Source organism: Neovison vison, chromosome 3 (assembly GCF_020171115.1).
Source record: "Neovison vison isolate M4711 chromosome 3, ASM_NN_V1, whole genome shotgun sequence".
NCBI lineage: Eukaryota > Metazoa > Chordata > Mammalia > Carnivora > Mustelidae > Neogale > Neogale vison.
Window position 1 is genome coordinate 161067697 of NC_058093.1, and position 27003 is coordinate 161094699.

The following is a 27003-nucleotide window of genomic DNA, read 5'->3' on the forward strand; positions in this document are numbered from 1 at the left end:
GGCTTGCAATCTGGGTTCCTGATTCTCACGACAAGTGCTCTTCCCCACACAGCCTTATAGCCCGAACTCACCACATTTAAGGTAAGAGAAAGGGGTAAGTGGAAATTTTTCTTTTAAACAGCAGCATATACATCATTTAAAAACAGTTGAAAATGAAAATTCTTGCCCCCCTACTCTCACGCTAGGTCTTCAGAAACAAAAAACAAAAACCCAGAAATCTATGGTTTCAAAAGTCCTCTGGATGATTCTATATACATATACACCAAAATTTCAGAACCACTGGTGTAGAGAAAAAAGTCAGGCTCCAGTACCACCTTAGCTATATGATTTACTTTATTCTACCTCTCTGAGTCTCAGCTTCTTTACTTAAAACAAACAAAACTCTCATGTTTTCTTGGTTAAAGAACTACCACATTTGGTGACAAAACGTACATAAAAGGGCCCACAATCACCCAATGCACCTTAGCTATCACATTTTTATTGGAATCCAGTTAATTCTCAAGTCTGTAGTGTTTCTGTGCAATTCTTATGCCTATACCCCGGCAATGTCTACTTGGGAATCTTGGGGTTTCCCAGTGACTTGAACAGCACAGGCTAAGAAAAATGAAGAAATGTGCCAGGAGCTTTGACTTGACTTCATCTAAAAAAAAGGAAGGTTGGGGCGCCTGGGTGGCTCAGTGGGTTGAGCCGCTGCCTTCAGCTCAGGTCATGATCTCAGGGTCCTGGGATCGAGTCCCGCATCGGGCTCTCTGCTCCGTGGGGAGCCTGCTTCCTCCTCTCTCTCTCTCTGCCTGCCTCTCTGCCTACTTGTAATCTCTCTCTGTCAAATAAATAAATAAAAAATTTAAAAAAAAAAAAAAAAAGGAAGGTTGCCCAACATGGCCTTCACATCCCTATGAATATGGACTTATGCCTGTAAGGCTGTATAGAGCAATGAACTTGAAAGAATATCATCTTACTTTAATATTATAAGAAGTCTAGTTGGTGATACTCAACAGGCTATAGTAATAATCCATAAGTAGAAGGAAAACATTCATATCATTAACATTTATCTAATATGAAAATATTTCTGTGATAAAATCCAAAGATCCATGAAGATTATATTTCAAACAACTCTCATAGAATGAGGAAAGTAAAATGGGCAGCAGGACACGGGAGTACACGGGAGGGATAAGCAGAGACACCAAGAATAACTTACATCTTAATTTGTCCATGATCTTCCCTCCACACAACGTGGCTAAAGCCATTTTGACAGCAAATACTGAAATTTTACCATGGCCTTCCCTGTTTAATGATAAGAGGGGGAAAAAAAAGATGTCATTTGGAGAACTTTCAGTAATGAGATCTGACATTTTCTGTTCTGTAGAAATCATAGGACACTGGAACTGTGTACAATTATGTGAACATATCCATTTTAGAAAAGACCATGAATACAATTCAACACAAATTTCTGAAAAGCTGTCTATTCAATATTTCTTTTTTTCAAGAGAGCAGAACCTTCAAGTTATTGTTTGTATATGTCACTTACTCAGAGCATAAACTGGCATCTAGAGGGATATGTACTATTTAGCTACAGATTACAATTACAGAACATGATTTTTACCCTGGGTTTCATAAAATAATTTTATGCATGATGATTCCACAGTCTCTATAGCTTATTTAAACAAGGTTTCAGAAAGAAATTTTTTTTGGTCAGAGAATTCCTGAATTTTGTTCGAGTAACTATGGGGAATTTTCCATCAGTTTTTTTCACCCATCATTTCCGACCCACAAGCTGACTGTGTGTATGTGATACATTTATTTTTCAAAGAGAGTTGATATTTTAAAGGGGCAAAAAAGGAAGAGCTCTGTTAGAGCTCCTTCAACCTAAATGACACCAGATCTGCCAAATCTTTATTGATTCAGGAAGTATAACTAACTTGTCCTTCACAAAATGTGATATAATGGGATATAAAGGGCACACTGCAACGAGTGTAATATTTCAGCTAAATGAGTTTCCAGCTAGGATAAACTGTTTATTCTTGTGTCCTTGGAATTAGAAAGTGTATCCCATTAGTAATTCATTTCTTTGATAGTTGCTATTCTTAAGAATGATCAAAGGAGTTATTCAAAATAATAATGGGGCTGAAAGGTAAGAAAAGTCAGTATTGACAAGGGTTTAGTATAAAGAATACATCCTTTATATGAATAAGGTCCATATATATGACACATTAGGAGAACAAGATATAATAAATAATTGTGTCTTTGTTCATTACTGGACTCCAGAGACAGATCATTTGTCATTCATCCTTGTTGCTGTCATACTCAGCATAGGACCTCAAATACAGCCAGTCAGAATGTAAAACCGACTGAGCCCTATGCCAGTGCCTCTCCTATTTATCTTTCTAAGCCTAAGCACCAGATCTATATACTTATGAGAAATAATCTTCCCTTGGATACCTCATGTCAAACCAGTATGTTCAAAGCAGAACTCATGCTCTTCACAAAGCGTTCCCATCGTACTCAGACCAACCCACTACTAACCTGCTTCTGGTTATCAGACTTACCATGTACCTAGTTACCCAAAAATGAACCCCCGGGAAGGGGTTACCCTTGACTTCGTTCTCTTCTTTAATTCCTCACCACCTGAATAAATGTTTGAAGGACTTAACTATACCTCCTACCTGTATGTTAGACCTATTCCCTGCTTTCCATTTGAACTGCCATTGCTTCACCAGCTCTTGAGTGAACACTGTCGTCACTTCTTAAATGACCTCTCTGCTTGCACACTCGCATCACAGATTCAACCATATTATTTCATTATTTAAATGTCTGATTGCCTGTTTGCCTACAGGATATGGTTATGACTTCACCTGTGCTCTCCAGTCTCACCTGCTACCATTTCTGTTAAACTCCGCTCCCCAGTCCCACATTTAATGCCCCTGCCCTTCCTACCACTTCTGCCCAGGACCCTCTCTCCTACCTATTCATCAAGACTCAGCTCAGGATCATCACTCACTTGGCTCTGAAATGTGTAGGCAAATACTCGGCTCTCCACTTTCACCTACTATTTGGCACTTATCTCACTGAGTAAACTTAATTTGTTTATTTACATGTCTGCATGTAATGTGACCCCACACTGTGACATCCTTGGGGACAGAGACCGTATCTTCTCAATTTGTTGAATTCCTAGCGCCTTCCACTTAGTCTTCCCCAGAATTAGTGAACAATATATTTCTTATGTTAATTAATGATTACTAATCATTAGAACAGGTGCCCCTAGAATTTGGAATGACTACTCCCTTACTTGTTTGCTAATTTTAGAGCAGGTAGCTGTAAGAAAAATGCAATAATTAAAAAAAAAAAAGCCTCATTCAAAATTATTCCATGTGTACTGTATTCCCAACTGCATGGATAACCAGAAGTATCAAAATTTTATTTTAGGGAATAAATAGTTCCCTTTCCTTAGGTGAAACATGGTTCAAATTGTGAGAACAGGGAAATCTACCAAGTGTGGAAGAAGAGGAGCAATGAAGTGATAAAGTAGTCTTCATGACTCAGAGAAATTGAAGAACATTATATGTGAGACTTTAAGAGCAATACAAGTTTCTTTCAAGGAATCGGAGAGAACAATTTAACTCACGAAGGAGGATGGAGCACAGATAATGCTGGCACAGAGAGTTCTCCACAGGATGAAATGATGATAGCTCACAAATGAATTCTTAAACCTTAGCTTTTAATGAAGAAGATCACAGGGAGATCGCCAGTTCTGTATTGTTCTTGGAAATGCAAGATTAATGCTATTACATCCAGGAGTGGTTGTATCAGAGCTATTCTGTCAAATTGACATAATAAATCTAGATAAATCACCCAGCGGAGGGCAGCTCAATGAGAGTTTTGCAGGAACTCAAGGGTGAAATTAGGCCACTGGAATGTATTGTTATGCAAGCCAGCGTGCCAGATTGCAAAGGTGACCCTTGTCACTAAGAAGGATTCAGGGGGTATGCAGGAATGGGAAGCACACCACTGCTGGGTGAGTTTAGACCTTGCTCAGCCCCAGATAAACCTTGAAGGAATTTAGGGAATGAGTTGGAGATGAATGACTCCACAGTGCAAAAGGTTGACAACCAGGACTTAAATACATGTGGGTCTTTTTAAAGAACATCTTCAGTAGACCTAACAGGATGAAAAAACGTGGGGGTGAGGGGTGGGGAGAAAGATTTTCTAAAGGCCTTCGATAAGATTCCATAACAAAAGCCATTACTTAAGGTCATCTTGGGATCAGGGTCCCTATTTTTTTTAATTTTTATTTTTTTTTGTGATAAAAGAAGTGGCATTAACAAAGGAAACAAGGAGTAGGAAATTGCTGGGATATCCCAAGGGGGACAGTACAAGAGTTGTGCTCATTGGGAATCATCCCTGACCAGGGCCATTTGATCCATGAACAGTTTGGGAAATCCCTTACGTGTCTAGGAAGTGGAAAGTCAAGCTCATGAAGATGGATAACAGGAAGCTCCCAGAAGTTTTGTGCAAACGAGCAGGAAAGCAACATATTGTTCCAAAATGAGTTTGCACACGCAATGCCTCTAGGAGTAAACCAGTCAAAGGCACGTATGGAATGTTGGCCACTGGCCACAACTCCAGAAGCGGACCGGCCAAAGAGTGCTGAGGATGAAAAACGCGGACTGTCTCTAATGCTGCAGGCGAAACAGCCTTGGAACGGCAACACCAGGAAGAGCGCTAGAAAAAGTCTATGCTCTTGCCTTGTTTTTACGAAACGCTAGGGCAGCACATCTCCAAGTTCACGTGCAGTTCTGAGCGTCACCTAAAGAAAGACGGAGCACAGCCAGCTGGGTTTGAGAATACCGCGTGCAGGAGGCAAGAGTATCCGTCAGGACCGTCCACTTCCGGGGTGGGTGGGGCCTTAGAATCAATGACAGGATCACGTGAGCTGCTCTTTGTGAGCAAAAGTTGCTAGCTGATTCTTCAGGACTGTAAGAGGCACACCGAGTGATTTAAAATGAAATTTACTATTAGCCTATCATTTTTTCCCTTAAAAAATTTTATTTATTTATTTATTTATTTATTTTTAAAGTAAAAATTGTACTTATTTTAATATTTTCCCTGTCAATGTGGAGCAAGAACACAGTGCATAATCCATCGCTTTCCTCTTTTCTCCCCACTATTTGGATTTTGGCAAAATGGAATATATTCTGTTTTTTACGCCAGTTATTCTGAAGCTCTTGCCAATGCAAACTTCACTTTCCAGTTCTAGCTTGAGATAAAAAAACCACACAGGTTAAATTGCTACACCAGTATATAATTAATACCTTAAAGGGTATTTAAGACTATCAAAAAAATTAGCAAAAGTATAAACTGAAATTGCTTCATAAGTCAGTGTTTCCTTAAATCTTTTATTTCCCTTATACTTTGTTTTCTCACTCTGAAAATTTTCAAATCTTCCTAAGAGGTGACTGATTAAAAATGGAAACCAGAAAGCACTTACCCTTTGGTTAAAATACATGCAAAGATTTGTAGAGTCTCTGTCTTAAAAACATAAATTACTTTAAAGTTTGACTCATCATAATAAGAAGTGAGTAAACTGCATTACACTGGGCTTTTTCATGACCTCACAGAGACAAACTGATTTCTTTGAACTAAGAAGGTCTTGGTTTCAAGGAACAGTTGTCTGGGAGAGAAAATCTGCTTTTGACAAGAAGGGAAAACAACAAATCGATATTGATAGGTTTGGGAATGTAAATTTTCTCCAAGTTGCCAAGCTAGGTTCCTGTTTGAAATGATCGAATCCCATGATAAATTTTAAGTCCTTGAAAATGGATTTGAATTCCGACTGATTCTTTTTGGAACAGGCTGCAGGAATTATTTTTCTATTTAAGAGTACTAAAATGAGAAACTCTTCTTATACCAACACATTTCACAAAAACATTTGGTAAGCATTTTCATGAGCATAGAACTCAAATTGCTCTTTCTCACACATTTTGGTGGCTTAATTAACTGAGAAAATTGTTTCCTCCTCTGGCTTTCACAACACGCCTCTATCATAACTCATGTCTGTATCTGGGAATGTTTTGTTCATATGGATCCCTGATTTTGTAACTCAACAGATATTTATTGACAATGCCTTACAGGTTGGGGATATAAAGGTGAATAAAGTATGGCTCCTACCCCCCAAGTTGGCTCATAGTTTGTTGGAGAAAAAGAGTCAAAACCAGTTAATTTTAATACACATTTTTAAAAGGGTGGCGATCTCACCTTTCTCGTCTTTCATCCCCAGCGTAATGTGTGTGGCACTTGGTGCAAAGCAAACTCTTAATACATGTTAATTAAATAAATAAATGTACATGTGAAAGGAAATTTTGATCTACCCCTTAAGTTTTATATTGAGAAGTGCTAAGTTTTGGGGTGAAGTTACAAAAATTGACCTTACGGTCCTTAATTTTAGATTGTGCACTTGGGTGACACCTTGATTTTTGAAGTGATCACATCCATGATTACTCTCGTTTTTTGGGTAAGTGAAGTTAACATGTGAACAGATAGAAATCCCTCAGTGGGCTGTGGCATCTCTTTGGGCTCCCCTTCATGTTAGCAAAACATTTGGGAAAAGAATTCTTCATAACACCTCCCCATGTGAGCTTGCCAGGAGTTTCTCCAGAATGGAAGGGGCCAGAACTTTACACCTATGAAATTCCATTTGCCACTCACACTTATGTCTAAGTCTGACATGAAGGTGAGTGACATTAAGGCTGTTCATTTTATCTACAATTGTGAAACTTCTTTGAAAAAGAAGTCCTATAGTTCTATTTTAGCAACATGTAGAAAATCTTGGAACAAATTCTTTTCTACTAGAACAAAATTTTAGTGATTAGAGGAGAATGTTCTGTGGAAATCTTGAATTTAAGACGTAGTAAGAAAAAAGAATCACCAGGCAAACACTATGTTAAGTATCTGGTTTTGGCCATACAGATAGTGAAAAGAAAAGAGAACATTTGGTTTTATAGACCTCTTCTTTCTTTGCTCTCACACATCCTCACAGCCTCAAATGTGAACGATACATTTCATTGGTGCACTGAGAAAGGGCCACGTACTTGTAGTACGTCCTGCATTAAACATCAAAATCATCTTTAAAACTCAAAAGGCAGAAGGGTTTTGGCAGAGTTCCAGAATATTCTATATCCATGTGTCTGAAATAGTGCCGTTGGTACCCTTCATGGCGCCAGGGGGTGGGGCAGGGGGGCTCAGCAGTGGGAATGGATGTTCAAATGGCTCAGCAAGGTGCAATACATCAAGCAGAGAGGAAAATACCAGGATTTTGTATTCCCTGTGAAAGACTATTATACGATAGATTTGGAGTTCTAGATGACTGTCATAAAACTGACTCGAAATCTACAATGTAATAAAAGTTAAATCAAATATTTCCTTCACATACACTCTGTCAGATTGTCTAAATAACAGCAAACTGGAAAGGTGAGGAATGTGAGCCTGCTAAAGATATCCTGAAAAGTAGGGTAGGTCTGGGCGGGGGGGAAATGTACATTAATTCTTATTAAGAAAAAAGAAACAGAAAACATGAATAGAGCTGAATATATCCTGATGCCTGAAAAATAGGATTCTTTTTCCCCCCACTCAACTCACCTGTAATCACACTGTGTCAAACTGGGAGGACTGTTGGCACACAGAAAATGCTGACAACACATTAGCTATTATTACAATTAGTATATTATTACTATCATTGGAGAAGTGGCATTGATAATATAGCTTGACATCATAGGAATGTCCTTGTTCCTTTTAATATTTATCATTGTCCTACTGTGATATTCGTATGACTGAATATATGTGAAAACATTTGCTAAAAACAAGGCCACTATCACATAATCTACCTGAGAAGGACCTTCCCTAAGAAGGAAGATTCTAGTGAACTGAAAAGAGATGAAGTCAACAGACTGAAGTTGTTCATGTTTCCCAGGGAAGTAAGAAGAGAGTAAGAGAACCATGATGACATTTTTTGGTGAAAATAGGATACCCCCACATTAGTAGCCATAGACATCTGATTTTCTTCTCTTGTGGAACAGAAGTAAAAATAGAGGTTATGAACCTAGGTGTCAGGCAAAGTTGGACTCACTAGTCTTGGTAAGATACTAGAGATTTAGGAGGACATGATTTCAGAAAAAGAATGAGAGTAAATCAGTGTGATGAGCTAAGAAAAGTCAATCATTGACCTTCATTCATTCATTCATTCATTCATTCACAAGTTCATTCTGAGCTGGATACGGTCTCAGGGCTGTGCATGTAGAGACACGACCCGGAAGTAGTTTGCAGGGGGCGGTCATACACACAGTAAGACATGCACTGTAACGGAAGAGCGGATTCATGTGTGAGGAACAGTGTGGTCAGGGCCAGTGGGAGTCAGCTCAGCCAGGAGAGGTGAAGGGCTTCCCAGTGGACCAGTTCTGTGACCACCTCCCCCCCAAAGGCCACTTGAGGCTTCTAAGAATTAATATCAAGATCACAATTATCCCTCCATAAAGCTGTTGAAAAAAAAAATTGTCATCTTGTAACTTGCTGCCATGTTGTTTTACTGTCGTTACTTTGTATTTCTCAAAAATAACAGAAACAGTGAGAAGAAAATCTGCTGCCAGGTGGTCAGGAAATAAGGGAAGGCAGTAGGCTCATTCCTGAAGTGTGCAGAAGAAAGAGACAAGATGGAGATAAAGGTTCAGGCTGTTTCCCAATATCTTTCTTCCCTTTCGGTCCCTGCTCCCTAATTTTGACACCTCTTTTCCCACTCTTCCCAGGTGTATCTGCCCATTTTCTTAAGGACTCTCGAGAAGACAGTGTCTGGGGTGGAAAGACCTGTTAGCAGTCGGCTGGTAATCGATGACAGCTTGACTCCTGCTAGGTACAGCCATTTTGAGAAGGAAAGTCAGGAAGAACAAAAGTCTTCTAGACTCAAGAGCCTGACTATTCAGAGACAGAATGACAAGCATAAGTAGAGCCATTGGGCACACATGCTAGGTCCTAGCATTCTAGAAATCATCCTGCATATGCAGCTATGCACTCTCTACCTCCTAAGAGGCTGACTTGGTGGAGACAACTTAGAGCCAGAAGCTTGACCGCGGTCTGCAGTAAGCATGCCCGTGTGAAAACTGAGAGCAAGGTGTTTTTTGGAGGGAGAGAAGGAAGGAGTGCTGTTTTGGGGAACTATGCGTGAGAAGGCAAGTCTGGCTCTCAAGGCCACAGCCAAGCGCAGTGGGCTTTGAACCTCGTTTCAAGTTACCATTGTCATGGCAGACTCCACCTCCCTGGGTCTGGTGAATTTCAAGGCACTACTAAAACAATGACCAAGTTTCTCTGAATGCAATTTCTTATTCTCATTCTTCATGAATTTAAATCGCTATACTTTCTTTTTTTAAAAAAATGTATATAGATCACCTCTTTAGAATGCAGGATTTAATTTTTATTTTAGAGTTTTTCCCCTTGGTTTTTATATGTTCATTTAAATTACCACAAATGAGAGAAAACCTCCCAAATGTTTCAGTGATTCTATAAGAGCAACAACCTATCTTTGAAGTACTAGGGCTCATTCACATCTACCAACATGCAGAAGGCTCCCTTAAACACTTGGGTTCTGTCGTGGGATAGGTGGTAGGAAGTGACACCAGATTTCCACACTGGATCTCTTTGGAGAAATAGGAGTTGACTATTTTAAGAAATGGAATTGAACATTCATTTTATTCTTAAGTTTCTCTTCTTACATTCACTTCTAAGTGAATATTTCCGGTTATATTCTCTTCCCAGTTAGTGATGCTTCCTTATGGCGCACATCTCACATCGTCTAGAATTTCAAAAGCCATCAGATGGAAATGTGAGTATCAGCAGAACTGCCTATACTCATTTGCTATGCCAAGATAGAGAAGGCAGAAGTATCTGTAGACGGGGGTCTCTACGTGGATGTGTCTGTAGATCTGTAAAATGAGATTTCTCTATGTGGATGTTTAAAAAAATCTACTACAATGAGATTATTGGAAGTATACATCAGAGCCCTTTTTATCTGTAAGAAGAAGAAGAGCCAAACAAATAATTCCATTTGAATATTCATGTCAATGTTTCCTTACCTTGGGATAGTCCATAAGCTTAGCACTCATCAATCTTGAACTAATTATCAGTAGCTGTTTAGAGAATATATGCAGGTCATTTTTTTCAAAGTGATCTTCCCAATATTTCCAAACACAAATGAAAAACTAACTCTATTGTATATTTCTTAAGACACGAGAAGTATTGAGGTACAGTATATTGTATCATATAAAATATAAGATACGTATATATCACATCTCTCATGTATTTAATAAAATACCCCTTCCTTATTGTTAATCTGGCCCCATTTCTGTACTTATGGAGTAGATACAAATTATTTTTTTACCTTTGAGCCCTTACGAATCCTTCAGGAATACTCTAAGATTTGGCAAGAATTTTAGTTCTCTTTTTACATTTTCCATTGTTCCACTTAAAACAAATAAGTGCCCTGAAGATGTTAGTGGCGAGTCTGGAAGCTTCTGTGCTCTTGTCAAGGGGGCAGGATGGAAATGTCCTTAGAGTCATTCCATAGCCTGGTTCCATTCTGTCACCTGTCATGTGGAACCATAGCCTCTCCTAGTTGACTGCCACTCGGTTACCATAGTGATTAGGCCAAAGCAGTACATCAGTTCTGAAGTCTGCATAGGCTAAGCATGGGATCTATCAAGCTGGACTGCTTATTTTAGAACTGTTTATTTCAACTCGAGAATTACTCAAAATATAAACATCCCGAGACAATAATCTACACTGGTCAAACTGAGCAGAAATAATTCTTTTACCACTCTAGGCTGTAAAGTGACAGCTGGTGACTTTTATGAGTGGCATAATAACATTAGCCGGGCTGGAACATCTCCAGTGCTGGGCTTCAATATTCCCAGGCATTGGCCAGACAATGAGACCAAGCAAAATCTTTCGAGAGTCTTAAAATGTGATCGCTGAAAGGTCAAGTTAGCAATTTTCCTTTTTAATATTCAAAACCAGTAGTGAAAGTGGAGATGTTGATACTATATCTAGACTAGAGGCTATCAGCAAAAGACCTTTTGAAATCTTAGGCTGACAAAGTAATTCAGGGGAGTTTTTACAATTCACAAGGCTGCCACATATGCCTTGGAAAGGAAATCTTAGCTGAATATGTAAATCCCTACTCTGCCCCTAACAAGTCGAGAGACACTGGACGAGCCACAGTCTCTTTGTGCTTCAGGTCTTTCTTCTGTAAAATGAGAGATTTGGAAGAACAATCTTTAATATTTCAGCCAGCTCTGTATGAGAGGAAATTATAAGATAATGAGGCTGAGTTTCAACTGTCTTGTGTGGACGGCATGACATGGCTTTAGAGGGCACATTATTGACGGATCCCATAATGCAAGTCATGGTTACTTTCACCAGGCTGGTCAGGAAACCCTTGTCAATTCCTGCCTGTTTGCTCTAGGGTCTTGTTATGACACCTCAGAAACACTGTCTTAGCCAATCTGCAAAGAAGAGAGTTAAAAACATCCTCCCACTTTATGCTTCATTGAACTGCTCCACAGTCATGCCATCATACCACACTTTCAGACAACCATAGCTTCTAGGAAGCGTGGGATGAGTTAAATAAAGGTCAGCCTAGAAAATACGACTGTCCTCAACTTCCTATGGTTCTATTTTACTCCCTAGTTCTTCTCCAGAGCATTTGAAATGGATGTTACACATAGAGCAACTTTATCGAGGTAAGTATCTGGTCAAGAAAAAAAGAGGTGGTTGGTTACTTGCAGAAAATCATTTGGAAGAAAGACCAAGAAGGACAAGAGGAAGGAGAGACCAAACATGTGGAGAGGAACAGATATCTGAAGAGGGAGCTTACGGGTCAAAGGCCGCCAGCAGGAAGTTAAGCAGGAGGCTGATGGACTGCTCCACCTGGATTTGGTGAGTGGTTGGCATCCGTTTGTTGAGCTGGTAGAAAATGGTGGACAGCACGGCCTCCAAGCGGGCCACACTGAGTTCTATGTTCGGGTCCAGGTTGTTCAGAGCATTTTCCCGCAATGCTTCTATGACGTTCCAAATGTCCACCAGGTGCACTACACACAATTAAAGCAGAGGGAACACATCAGCCCGAAATGCGGGGAAAGGTTAAGTTCATTATTTTACATGTACTGTCGGTCTGGTTTTGTCGAGGACCCTCACAGCCTTCAATATGGGATCGACTTCTGTAGGGGTCGACACAGTAAATGTACAGAGACAAAGAAGAGCTCAAAGACTTGATGTGTATAATAGGAAGAAAATCATTTCCTGAAAACCACAGTAGACGGTGATTGCCCATCTTCAAAATGACCCTTGAAATACAACTGCTATCTTTATGTTACGTGAGAGAAAGTGAGGGAAGCTAATTGACAAGTGCCAAGGTCCAAGGCCAGTGGACGGCAAAACTGGCATTCAAATCCATGTCTTTCTGACTTTTTAAAAATATTGAGATCTGTGTGCTATGATGAGTGCTGTGACATGCGTAAACCTGACGATTCACAGACCTGTACCCCGGGGATAAAAATACATTATATGTTTATTAAAAAATTTAAAAATTAAATAAAAAATTTGAAAAAAATATTGAGATGTACCTGACATACATCGTATAAGTTTAAGTGTAAGGTGTACGACATGTTGATTTTGATGCATTTCTGTATTGCCGTGTGATCACCACTGTAGCATTAGTGAACACGTCATGTCCCATAATTACCATTTCTTTTTCTGTGGTGAGAACATTTACGATCTAGTTTCTTAGCAACTTTGAAGTATACAGCACTTGTGATTAAAATTAACAAGTCTATCTGGCTTGAAAGCATTTTTCCAAGGCACACACTGACCCCTTAAAAGAAAGAGCAAACCACACTCAAATTCTAGTGTTTGAAAAGATATCGAACCTGCATTTATTTAAAATATTTTCATTTATTTATATACTTTTCATAGTATAAGGTTTGAAATAAAGGGGGGAAAGTTAAGGAAGGCAGGAAGAGAGGCAGGGGAAAAAGGAAAAGTAATCTCTAGAAGGCAGCAGCAGAACTTAATCACAGATCCCTTGACTAACCTGGTCAAGAACAAACAGTTCTTTGGCTTATATTACTGAGTAGCTCACCAAGCTGAAGTCATGGTTAGTTTCACTAGGATATCGAGAATTTCATTTCTCTTTCTTCCCTGTTTGGGCTGAGGTCTTGTTATAACATTCCAGAAACCATCGCCACAATCAAGACAGTGAACATCTCCATCAGCCCTAGAAGTTTCCTCCTGTTCCTTTTACTTCACCCCACTTCCCATCCCAGGCAACCACAGATAGAGCTTCCAAGATGCTTTTCTAGAATTTTATATAGCTGGAATTATACAGTATGTACTCTTTTATTGCGGGGGAGGGGGGAATCTGGATTCTTTTACTTGGTATAATTATCTTGAAACTCATCCATGCTGTTGCATGTAACAATAGTTTCTTCCTTTACACCGTTGAGCAGTACTCTTTCGTATGGATAGGTCACAATTTGGTTATCAACTCACCTGCTGATGGACACTTGGGTTGTTTCTGTTTTGGGTGATCATGAATGAAGTTGCTATGAACAGTCTTGCACAAATGTTTGTATTGACATATGCTTCCATTTCTGTTGTTAAATACTTGGAAATGAAGTGCCGAGGTGGTATGGTCAGTGTACGTTTAATTTCTGAGAAACTTCCCAAGTGTTTTCCAACATAGTTGTACTATTTTCCATCCACAACAACAAGGTATGAGAATTCCAGTTTCACTACAGTGACACCAAATTTAAGGTTCGCTTTTCATGACACCTTTGCATTTGAAAACAGATCTGTTGTCTTTCTCAGTGAATTATGTACTTACGTTTCAGTTCCTGAGAAATGAGCACTCCATATATGCTTTCCTACCAACTCCCAAGTTTTAGTTTCCTACCTCTTTGCTCATGTGTAACACTATATTTAAAAAACAACACTAACATATATTGAATTCTGGGCTTGGGAATCTTCCAATAAACACTGGACTTGAAGTCTGAAGACCTCCGTCCAAACATGGCTCTCCTCCTACAAGTGCATGCCCTCTTAACCTCAAAGACTTGGAGCTTTATTTTCCTCATCTACAAAGCAGGGACGGTATTCCTTAAATGGGAAAAAATCACGAAGTCAGTTGTGGGAGTGTCTGATACACCGAGACAGTACATTACACTTGAACAAATGGACAATTTAAATCATATAAAAAAAAAAACCCAAAAACCAAACAAACACAACTTTGTAGCATATCTCTGATTTAGGACAGAAGAATGCAGATCACTTTCTAACTGAAATACTTAAATGTTTATTAGATTTGGAGCAATTCAGATTTACGTGATGGCAAATTTGTTATCTTTTCTGTATATCACACAAGGAAATTTATTTGTTTCTTTTTTTTCCCCAAAAGTTTTACTTATTTATTTGACAGAGAGACACAGCAAGAGAGGGAACACAAGCAGGGGGAGTGGAAGAGGGAGAAGCAGGCTTCCCACTGAGCAGGGAGCCCAATGTGGAGCTCGATCCTGAGACCCTGCGATCATGACCTGAGCCGAAGGCAGACACTTAACAACTGAGCCACCCAGGCGCCCCAGAAATTATTTGTTTCTTAATGCTTTTCATCCAGTTTTTCAATTTGGCAACCAAAGTACTTCCAAGGAGATGGCATCTATAAGTTGTTTATTTATTTAATTTCTTGAGGAATTAAATTAATTTCTGTGGGAACTGGGATTCCTATATTTATCCCTTTATGCTTCATCTAGAGATTCTCTGGATCTACTCCTTGGGGATCTGTCTGGGTTCAGAATGCAAAGATGTTGTTCCTGCCTCAGAGCACTAACAGTCAGGTGGGGATAGAGACATGATTCACAATTACACAGATAATCAGAAATGATGACCTCGCATGACAGACAGAGTGCTAGGTACAAAATGGGATTAGGAGATGGTTTGTGAAGAGGCCAGAGGAACAAGATAAGGCTGGAGGAGCCCTGTAGCTCTGGCAGGTATTCGGATCTTTATGCTGAAAGTATGAAGACACGGGTTTTAAATAGAGTGACATGCTCAGAAATGCAGCTTAAAGATGTCATTTCAGACTGTAAGGGAAGAGAGTAATTGACATGGACAGGCGTGCAGGGCAGAAGTGGCGGGAGCCTGCTGCTATGGTCGCAGGAAAGATGGTGGTATTATTTCTTTTTCTTTTTTTTTTTTTAATATTTTATTTATTTATTTGTCAGAGAGAGAGAGAGAGAGAGAGAGTGCACAGGCAGACAGAGGTAGAGGCAGAGGGTGAAGCAGGCTCCCTGCTGAGAAAGGAGCCCGATGTGGGACTCGATCCCAGGATACTGGGATCATGACCCGAACCGAAGGCAGCCACTTAACTGACTGAGCCACCCAGGCATCCTATAAAGATGGTGGTATTATTTCTTAAAATATTCATTTATTTATTTTAGAAGGGAAGTGGAGGGGTGGAGGGAGAGGGATGGAGAGACTCTCTAGCAGACTCCCCACTGAGCATGGAGCCCAACCCAGGGCTGGATTCCCTGACCCTGGGATTATGACCCGAGCCAAGACCAAGAGTCGAATGAAAGACTGAGCCACCCGGGGTGGGGGGGATGCTGGCATTTTTGCAGAGGCATGGCAGTGCACAAAAAAGCCGTGATCATGCACATTACACATACTTATCTTCCAAGAGTGGCAGAAGGCAGATTTTGTAATCACAAAGATTGGTTTCACTCCTGGCACCCCTGATAACTGTGGGCAAGTTATTTCTTCCCTATACATGTTATTCTTTCCTTTTTAGAAATAAGGAGAGGAATCCCAACCAGAGAGAGTTGTAGTGAGGAGAAAGAAAAAGTATAGACAAGTGCTAACCACAGAGTTGGCACATAGGTGCTCAACGAATGATAGCTGTTAGTGTTAAAATAATTAAACACCTTCGATTTACAGCCATACTTTCTTCTTACTAATTTACAAGATCTGTGACTCCAAACCTAAGCTTCAGCACAGTCCCCTCAAATTTAATAACCCAATTCACATGCAACTTTGCACATGTATTATATAGGCGCTCTAAAAGAAGCTAAAACTACATCCCAGCCATAAAAGTGGATCCTATTCAGTCTGTCATGAATTCTGAGTTGGTAGTTTGAACTGATTTGGACACAGTTGATCAGTAGAGGGGGTGAGGAAGGCCCTCTTCCACAGAGACTTCTTGGAAACTTTCACTGCTAACCACTATGGGAGCTTCAGATTACAGTGCAGAACTGTGCAGGTTCCTGGACAGTACGTTCGACCAACTTCTACTGACCTTGGGCAAGTTACTTAACATCCTTAAGCTTCAGTTTCCACATCTGTAGAGTGGGGACAATAAGAGTTGCTCCAGAAAAACAACAAAAAACAGCTGCTCCGCTGCAGGGTTATTGAGGGGATCAAATGAGATAATCCATATAAAGCATTTCACATGGCGCTTAGTGAATAAGTTATTAAATAATTACTTAACAACCATTCATTATTTTTGAAAGAGTATCACAAGCTTTTTGCTTAATGAAATAGGAACACTAAGAAATGTGTTAAGTTGAGAGTCATAAGGAAGCTATTAGGAAGTCTGTTTGGAAAGTCTGACAGTCATATAAACATGTTGTTTACTCTTGAGCCATCAAGTCATTTTAGAAAATGAAGACATTTACGTTGTGCAGTGATGACTGTGCACCACTAGATGGCACCGTGCACACTTTACTAAGTATCCATCAAGCTTTAACTGTCCATCGTAAGCACCTATTAGGCACAGGCCTAGGAAGTGGGGTTTCCTCATCTATATTACTGCATACATTTTATATTAATATACTAGATAAAGCAACAGTTTTTATAATAAAATTATTTGGCTAACATTAGCCATATCAAATATAAACATGTATTCTTAATAGTGGTATTTAGTACTTCACAGAATCTTAAAAATAGCATTAGTGTTAATTTTGGACATTAGTAATGCCTAACAGCTTGTATTCATGAATAAATGAAAATAGACACAGCTTTAATAGTTTGTCTTCAGTCCAGGCAATCTCAGGTAGGAAAGGGCTAAGTCAGAGGCTGAGGTGTGGTATATTTGCATGAGGGTAGAGAAGAATTTGCTGTTCTCAAGTGATGTTTCTTATATGTTTGCTGATGTTACCTTATTTTAATAGGAAATGAACTCGTTAGGTCACAGCACTGACTTAAATTCAAATATCTCTGGGAAAAGTGCAAAAATACCAAACTCATTTATACCTAGAAAGGAATGAACTGAGGTCATAAACTTGATCGGAAATAGGAGAAGTATATAAATAGGGTAAATATGGAAGAGGGCAGAGAAAGGACAGGAATATCAAAAGACAACCTCAGGAGTTAGTCTATGTCATTATTTAGTCCGGGACCAGGATTTCCTGGACCACATTGTCATAGAGATTGGGTCCAGGTCAGTGAATCTAAGGGAATTTTTTTTTTTTTTAAAGGAAAAAAAGAAAGAAAGAAAAAACAAAAAAAGCTTAAGCACTTGGAGATCTCAAAATTCCCAAGCCTACTTTCTACTACCTCCAAATTCCAAAATTTAGGAAGTGGGAAAGGCTTTTCACAAAGCTCTCCAGGTGATTCTGACAACCGTATAAAACTTTAGAAGGATTTCAGAGGGCTTGCAGCTGGGGAAGGTCAGTAAACAATTATAGTGACTTTAACTCCGGTCATTTTGGAGTGGTGGTTTTTCACCGTGGCCGCAGGCTGGAAAGCCCGACAGGTTCTAGAACAGCTCCCTGGGGCTGCTGCTCTTGCACTGCACTTAGAGCTGCAAGGCACTAGGCTTGTTAGAAATGCACAATCATAGGTCCCCAACCCATCAGAAGAATCAGAATCTGCATTTTAACAACATTCCCAGGTAGTTTAAGAATGACAAACAGGCTGGAAGTCAGTGGTTCTCTGTCCTTGGCAACAAGAGAGGCTGCTATTTTCTTTTTTTTTTTTTTTATTAAGATTTCATTTATTTGGGACACCTGGGTGGCTCAATTGGTTAAGCATCTGCCTTCAGCTCCGGTCAGCATCCCAGGGTCTTGGGATTGAGTCCTGTGTGGGGCTCCTTGCTCAGTAGGGAGTCTTTTTCTCCCTCTGCCTGCTGCTTTCCCTGCTTGTGCGTTCTTTCTCTCTCTCTGACAAATAAATAAATAAAACCTAAAAAAAATTTTCATTTATTTGAGAGAGCATGTGCACACATGCGTGCACGAGAATGAGAGCAAAAGCGAGAGGGGTGGGGTGAGTAGGGACAGAAAGAGAGGGAGAAGCAGACTCCCTAGGGATCATGACTGGGAGAAAAGTAATTTGCATTAGGTTGGGAATTGAACATAAACTGTTGGTATGCCACTGGGAATATCCTTTAGCATGCAGATGGGGCGTGGATGTGTGTGCACACTCATGCATACACCCTGTCAACCCCCATCTACTCTGGCCACCCAGGCTTAAAGTGATGGTGACTGTTGTTCGCGGCTTGCTTAGGACAAGTTTTCCAGTCTCTGATATACACAGGTAAAAGTAGGGAGAATTCTGATGCTGACTTACTCATCCAATCCCACTACAAAGGAGCTAGGTTGTTTCTCCAGAAAATTTGTCCATTATCTTCCCTCCCTAGATCCAGGTTCCCTGATTTCAGGAAAATTCCTAGCATGAATTGCCCACTGTAGAGCAATTCGGTAGAGCATGAGAACCACGTGCAGGTGGTATTTCTGATTCCTTTATACTGCAGGTCTGATGCACCAAATTGTGTTCCTTCACACAGTGGATTATTAAACTTTGTTTGCAGGCTTATAGGAAAGTTTTTAATGGAGAGTCATTCTTTCAGTTTTCCAATAAAGTTCTGGTGCCCTTAGCACTAAAAGATGAGCACACGTAAAAGCATTGTCTTTTTCCTATGCCAGCTCTCAAATGCGAAGTTTCACTCATTATTCTAAGTATCAAGAAGACTTTAGGTAAGAATGCTTTCAGGGAGTTTCCTGTGTGGGTCAGACTGCCACGTGCGTCGGGTGTGAGGAGGTGGGGAGAAGAACCTACCTCCTTGTGCGTTTTGGGAACAACTCCAGGTTCCTCTTTAAGCTCATTACCTTGCCAGCGCACTAACTTGCTTTTCTTAACCTTCCATACCAGAGGCTAACAACTTCATTTTATTCACTGAAGCAGTACTTATCAGCCCTTATTATGTCACAGCCCTCTGCTGGCTTCTAGAATTAGTGCAAACAAGACAGGTCGCTGAAGACACAGACTCGCAGGTGGAAGAGGACGGTGGGAACTAGTGAACAAAGGCGTAAAGTACGCAACAAGTTTAGTTTCTCTTCCAGAGAAAAATGGGCTCAGAGATCATAGACTTGGATTCAGGTGTTTCTTCATTTGTACAACAGGAATAATAACATCCAACTTTCTTATCTTACAGGTGTTCTGGGGAACAACAAAAATCACATGGAGAACACTTAGTAAACTCTAAAGCACCATATGCATTTTAGGCATTGTTCTTATTTTTGAGAGAAAACAGGCATTAACATTTACTGTCATATTCAGATAAGACTATAATCTCCCAATTTTTTGTTCTACTCTGTCAGTGATAAAGATTTCTGTCCCTTCATACAAGCTTTCTTCTACAATTTCAGGTTGGTTTTCCTCTTACCAGGTGTGACGATGTTATAAATCCAGCGAGACTGCATCACAGCAACGGGTTTAGCTCACGTTCAGATCAAACACTTATCTCGAAATTCAGAGAACGTCAGCTCATGAGAAGAAAAGAATATTTCAGCGTGTCACTAACTTACCCTACACGTATTGTATGTACAAGCATTAACCTACAGAAGAAAACTGCCGTGTACGTACAGAACTGGGAATGGAAGCATATTTTCAAAAGAAATGAAATCCAGCCAATAATTTTAAAGATTCTACAATATATGGTGCTTCATGTTAGAGGGGACTAGACCAAAGATGAGAACCTGGCCAGGAAAGAGGTTGTAATTCCCATGGGGAAAGACCTGTTCAGATGGCCTAGCTAAAGATCAAGATGAGACACTATGTCATCGAAAGCCCATATCCTTTAAGCAGATTAAAAAACAAAACAAAACAAAACAAAAAAACCCCTCAAAACCCCAAAACTACTGGAGCTGAAAATACAGAGATGCTATTGCAGGCTGGAAACTTTGGGAAGGTTCAAAGGAGGAGGTGGTAGGGCTCAAGCTGGTTCCTGAATCACAGCAGGATCTTACTACATAAAGATGGTGGGGGTGGATACTCCAGGAAGAAGATGATCTAGTGACTGATAGCAGAGAGCAACTAATGAAGAAGGGGCAACCACATCTTCTACTAACTTGTTGGGGCTAGCAGAGTTTGCTTGCTGGGTGTACCAGAAAGCGGGGTCTGTAACTTTGTAACCTTTCCTTATTGGCCATTATTTGACAATTCTCTAATTTTTCAGTAATCAAATAGAGAGATGGAGAATTTGCTTCCCATCAAGTTTAACACTAAATTTCATTTTCAAAATACTGTGAGAGTTAATTCCATCTTGCTCTACAGCCAACCAGTCCAGTGGTGAGAATCAAAAGTGGTCTTTGGAGCAATGAGCAGGTCTCAAACTGTGGCCTCTGATTCCATAGATCTGGAGTTTGGTCAGGGGATCCCCGGTGTCCCCTGCTCCTTGGGTGATTTTGAAAAGCAAGGATGTTTGAGAACCACGGCTGTGGAGCATGACTTAAAGAGATGAGAGAAAACGAGAACAGGAAATTGATGCTCATTTGAGCTGGAGGAATTTATTTAAAAGATATCACAAGAATCCTGGGAACAAGGATTGTGGTCAAGAAAGCCATGTGCAAATTGTCTAGTTGTTAAGATTTTCTCAAATAAATAATTTATTTTTATGCCCTCATGCAGGCTTTTAAGCATGACAACACAGTGTTTAAAAAGCTCTTAGGGAAGAGAAATTCAGTTAAGTGGTATGCTTTGCCAGGGTCAAGAAATGCATTTTGATGTGATTACACTGAAGAGATTAGCCACATGGACTGAAAACTGAATTGGGAAAGAAAATGTTAAGAAAATACAATTTTTGTATTTGATTTCCATTCATGAGCCATGAGATATATCTTTCAATATATGAATCGAAACAACATCCAAATAACTCACCAAATTATTTTATGCTTCCAAATTCAACACTCCCTTGCACCTCCCTTTATCACCAAGACCGCTCTCTGTGCTAAGGATCTTTGGAGAGAAGCATCATAGCTTACAAAGATGATATTTTAGTTTCACTTTAATTTCCTGGGTAAGATGCATGATGGAAGGAGCTTCAGGAAAAGGTCTACAACATATTTTTGGCATAAAATCAAGTAGGATATCAGGCCAGTCCTCAGAGGCCCTGACAGTACATCTATTGTCCATTAGGAAAAAAGTATTCAGTTTTCCTTAAATTGTGTTTGTAGACTGGCATCATTATTCAAAATGAGGTATAGTAATTGTTGGCTCAATAGCTGTCATACCGTAAATTAAATTGAGCTGAATTCAATTGAACAAGCATTTATTAAGTCTATTATTTTCCAAGGTTTTGTACCAATGATTATAAAAATAATAAGAGAAGGTAAATGAAAAGAAAGATCTGAACAATAACTAATTTCTCACTGCCAGTGTTTAACTTTGCTCGGAATGTATTTAATAGCTTCAGAAGCAAGAGGATCGTGTATCTTACCTCCCTTCTGGGTAGTTATTTTAGTCTTCACTAGACAGTTTGTATAGGTTTCTTCAATATGCCTTTAGCATTCCCTACATTCTAGTGCTCTAGTTTGGGCTTTTACTGCCTTCTACATAGTATTTTTTTGTTTGTTTTTAAGATTTATTCATGAGAAACAGAGAGAGAAAAGGTAGAGAGTCGAGGGAGAAGCAGACTCCCTGTGGAGCAGAGATGCCAGCACCCTGGGATCATGACCTGAGCTAAAGGCAGACGCTTAACTGACTGAGCCACCCAGGCGCCCAATGGATGGTAGTGGTGGGATTCAAACCCACACCCCGTAGAGACTGCAGCCTTAATCCAGTGCCTTAGACTAGTCGGCCATGCTACCTGCCAAACCTATTCTACATTGATTTTTATAGTAACCTTTCTTACTCATCTCTAGTTCCTGCTCTCTTCCATCTGTCCTAAGTGGTGTAAGTCCCAGCTGTGGCCATACCATTCTCCATCACCTACTGAGTAAAACCCAATTTTCTAAGCTTGAAAACCAATGTTTGGACTCTAGTCTCCTTATCTTATTTATTTATTTGTTTGTTTGTTTTTAAATATTTATTTATTTGAGAGAGAGAGAGAGATCACGAGATCACGAGAGTGAGTTGGGGGAGGGATAGAGGGAGAGAATCTTCAAGCAGACTCCCTGCTGAGTGCAGGATGTACCTGGGGGTGGAGTCGGTGCTGGAATTCACAACCCATGAGATCATGACGAGGGCAAAACCAAGAGTCGGAAACCTACGGAGCCACCAGGCACCAGTCCAGTCCCCCAATCTCTAACCTCATCTCCTACTCACCTCCAGCTTTTTCCAAGAATCTTATGCCCCAGCCACATTGGGCTTCTTATTCCAGAATACACATTTGGCTTTCTTTCACGATTTATTATACTCTTTAGCAAGTACACTCTTCAGTTAACTGTCTTTCAAGGGTATTACACTCATGTATACCTGAGGAAGCTCTGATACCTTCACGTGGAATTACGCTCTCCTGTTTGTTGCTCCCAGACTTCATGTATTAGATCATTTATGACACTCTGCATTTCTCAGAGTTACTAAGGGTTGAATTGTTCCCTCCACCTGTTTTTGATAAGCTCTTGACTGAACTTCAGAGGACAGGAGGGTCTCTGAAATGAGGAACTAAATTTTATAGTTGCGATCATGTGTGTTTGGAGGGAAAGATCTGTGACATTCATCAAGATTCTCTCAAAGATCTCTGCTCGGCACGAGCCTGCTTCTCTCTCTGTCAAATAAATAAATAAATAAATCTTAAAAAAAAAAAAAGATTCTCTCAAAGATTCATGAGAGAAAGAACCACAGCATGAAATTATAACTAACTTGAAGATGTGTACTATGTCCTGTTCATCTCTGTACTTCTCATAGCTGCTTGCATATGCCTTATTCAAACTGGGTGCTCACCAGTGCTTGGTGAATGGAGTAGGGTAGAGGGCCTACTGTTTGCCAGTCATGACATATGATCTCTAGAAGATTCGGAGAGCTCAATGAGACTCGTGGAGCATGGCTTCCCGCAGTACTTTCATTATTCCTTAAACACTATGACTTGAGCAGATGGCCAGAACCCTAGATGCCAGAGGCAGCATTTCAAGAAAAAGAGCAACCACGGGGCTGGCAACTGTTGAGAAACTGCTTTCCACTTTTCCTTTACAGCTGTTGCTCTCAGGGACGCTGCACCACATGCCAATCTGGCCCCCATCAACACTGACGGACAAAGTACATGGGGTCCCTGAAGAACAGATAAGCAGCAGTCGTGGGAAAGTGTCCCTTTTTCCTGCACTCACTCTGTACCATTTATGTATAATTAATTGTCTTTCTGCAATAAGAGTAAAAAAACGGGGTAGACATGAAAATGCATTTCATTCACCCATTCAGAAAATAGTTATGACTCAGTTTCCTAGTACGTAGGAAAATTTTTTGGGAGATAGGTTAGTGTTTGGGTGAAGCAGTTTCTAGAGGGTTAATCGGCAGATTATGTGCAGTATCTTAAGTGAGGTTAAGAATATGAGAAGTGTATCTTCTGTAAGAAAAAAAAAATTAAAAGGCAGTAGAAAACACCGATGAGGAAATGTCTAACACAGAAAGCCAAGGTGTACAGGAGGCAATGTTTCAGACCCCTGTTTGGTACCTTTTCAAAATCTTGGCTCTGCCCCTTGCTCTAGCCCCTGCGGGAACGATGGGCAAGGAGTAGGCTTCGACTGATCTGCTCCACACAGCTGCCACCAGAGAGCACTTGCCTCAGACTCTTGCTCCAAACCTCTGATGCCCCAGCACTAAGGCCAGGGACCCACCTCACACCTACACAAATGCAACCCAGACATACGGGGGTGGTAAGGAGAGAGGAGCAGCTAGATTAGGACTTCCTCCTTGTGGCCCCTGGGTGGAAAGTTCTGGAGCCTTTTGGGAGGTTCCTTAGAAGTTCCTGCACTATCTGTTGGCTTTCCTCCCTTGTTCCACTTCCGCTCTGGAATGGCAAACGAGGGAGTTCCACAGAAGCCTTGTGTGGAGTCTGCTTCCTGGGAAACATGGGCTCAAGCATGGATTCTAACCAAGTTCCCATCTATCACTGGTTTGAGCCCATTCAGAGTAACAAATGAAGAGAAAACAATGATTATGACCATGTTCAAAACAGATTCTAATTCTGTGTGGTCAAATTAACTCTTCCTCGACATATCCTTCTCCACAATATAATAGTATCACAGTCCTATATCAGCAATATTGAATTTGGAAATTAAAATGTATACTTGATCTTACATTAGAGTTTATTATCTTTGAGAAACTAAGTTTCTCAAGGCTGAAGCATTATTAGCTTTGTAGCAGGCTCGTGGTCCATGTGTTTGACAGACATCGCCGGACAGGCTCTCTTTTTACCATAGCATTTGGCTAATATTTAGAGGTTAGAAGTTGAGCTCTCAATTATATGATTTGATCTGGTGTTTATTCAGGAGAAGCCATTTAATATCTCTTGTGCTATGTTCTCCTCATCTAGAATGAACAGAATTTTACAATTCCTGATAAAAAAAAAAGGAGGTAAAACAGAAGTCCTAGCTGAACATCACAAATGATTAAAAACAGCTAAATAATTTGTTTCAATAGCTACAGATAGATTTGATGTCTTTAACTGCCATACTTATAAGTACTTTTTTTTCTTCAGAAAGTGGCAGTTTGCTCAGGGGACTTGACAGGCTAGATATAAGCTGATATAGCAAAGTTTTAGAGTGTTTTCTACTATTTGATAGTCACAAAACCAGAAGCTTTATAATAAATAGAACATACAACTAGATTGTAAGCTTGAGGTTATCTAATACTAAATTTGAACACTATGTAATATTATCACTTCCCTGCCACCCCCGCATGGTCCAGAGTAATGCTTGGCGTGCAGCAAACCTTGGTCCATGTTCGTTGAATAAAAAAATAAATGAGTGGCTTTTACCAGATGGCTGCTGGTAACGTGAACAAGAAAAGTCAAGAAAGTCTCCTTGATTTAGTCCTCATGGGTCACAGGGGTGTTTCTATGGGAGCAGCCATCTTTCCTTCCCCTTCCTCCTGACTGTCTTCCATTTCCTCTTAGTGTTTGCCAGAGCCCCATGACCCCAGGAGCCAGGCTGTAGGACAGCACCCTCTGGGTGTCCCTTCACTGCTCAGCTCAGTGGCTCTGTCCAGCAGGTTCCCAGGAACACAGCTTGGCAGACCACTAAGGGAAGGCCACTGAATCTGACTTGCTAGATGGTGCAGGGAAGCTTGAAAGGATGCCTCTGTACATGTCACTCTTAACTAGTGGGCTGGGGCTTTTAAATATGAGGTTCTTTCCTAAACTGTGAGCGTAAAAGTATTCAGTGGTCCTAGCTCCGTGCTCTAATGCAGAAGCAGGAGGAAGGGAAGGAAGCTGATGGCTGCTCCCTCCAGACACCCAGAAACGACTACAGGCACTGGTTCAGTTCATAGGTTGCGCAGTGGCTGAAGACTGGGAAGACGGAGCTCCTAGCCGTCTCTAAAAATAAAAGCTCTCACAAGAAAACAAAGCTCTGAATCTTTAAGATCTTAAAAATAGAAGCAATGAAAGGGAAGAAGCAGCTCTAATTAAGCCTGTATCATAAGCACCAGAACCTTAACAGTATAGATTTGTTCTACCAGAAGTTTGCTCTGATGAAGGGGAAGCAGTTTTGCCATAGGTCCAGACAGAGTTTTCTGCTGGTCCAGGAGGAGGTTTTCTGCTGCCACATTATAAGGCATCTTGAATGGGTTTATGTTCTGCTGCTACCACCAACTTCCCCACAGGGAGTTTTTAAGGAATGTTGGATTCTAGCACAATGCCTTTCTCTTTATTCTAAACGAGTGTCTAGCATGATCCAACATCAGGAGTGAAAATATGTATCAAAATCACTTGGAGCACAGATAATTATGCTCCAAGCCTTTGCCATCTGCCACTTATCTCCCTAACTGAACATTCCTGCTCTTCCTTTTGACTCTTTGACAGGAAAGAGTCCTATCTCTTTCCTTCAGACACATCTCTTTTGGGGGGATCTGTTTCTATCACCTGAGTATTTCCTTTAAACTTCATTTTTTCACCCAAGGCTCTCTATGTCATTATCTGGAAAACAGAAAAGTCAATGATGCTGAGTAATGCAGTAGGCAGAGTTCTAAGATGCCCTTCACACCTGCCCAACCCTCAAGATTTCTGGTCTTCAGTGTTGATATGCCTTCTCCACTGCTGAATCAAACCCTAATTTAGGTACTTCAGTAAAGGGATTTTACAGATGTAATTAAGGTATCAAGTCAGTTGACCTTAAGATAAGGAAATATTCTGGGTGAACCTGACCTCACATAAGTCCTTTCATTTTTTTTTTTTAAAGACTTTATTTGAGAAAGAGAGGGAGAGAGCAAGCACACAAGTGAGGTGAGAGGCAGAGAGAGAAGCAGACTCCCTGCTGAGCAGGGAGCCCGACTCGGGGCTTTATCCAGTCACTCGATCCCAGGACTCTCGGATCATGACCTTAGCTTAAGGTAGATGCTTAACTGACTGAGCCACCCAAGTGCCCCTGCATAACTCTTTTAAAAGTAGAGAGTTTTCTCTGGCTGATCACAGAGGAGGAGGAAGTCAGAGAGACCCAGTGTGCCTGGTATGGAAGGAGAAGCAAACATCTAGAGGGCCATGTGGCAAGG

At 40.4% G+C, this 27003-nt stretch overlaps 1 protein-coding gene across 25 annotated transcripts in view; it reads right to left on the reverse strand.

Annotated features, from left to right (window-relative positions):
* DTNA (dystrobrevin alpha) overlaps nt 1-27003 on the reverse strand; it is a 355640-nt gene that overhangs the window by 80571 nt on the left and 248066 nt on the right. For all 25 annotated transcript variants that reach the window (XM_044243173.1, XM_044243174.1, XM_044243176.1 and 22 more), the window contains 2 exons: nt 11912-12125; nt 1199-1284 (listed from right to left, as the gene is read on the reverse strand). In XM_044243173.1, the coding sequence (XP_044099108.1) occupies nt 1199-1284; nt 11912-12125 (300 nt within the window). The remainder of the gene's footprint in view (nt 1-1198; nt 1285-11911; nt 12126-27003) is intronic.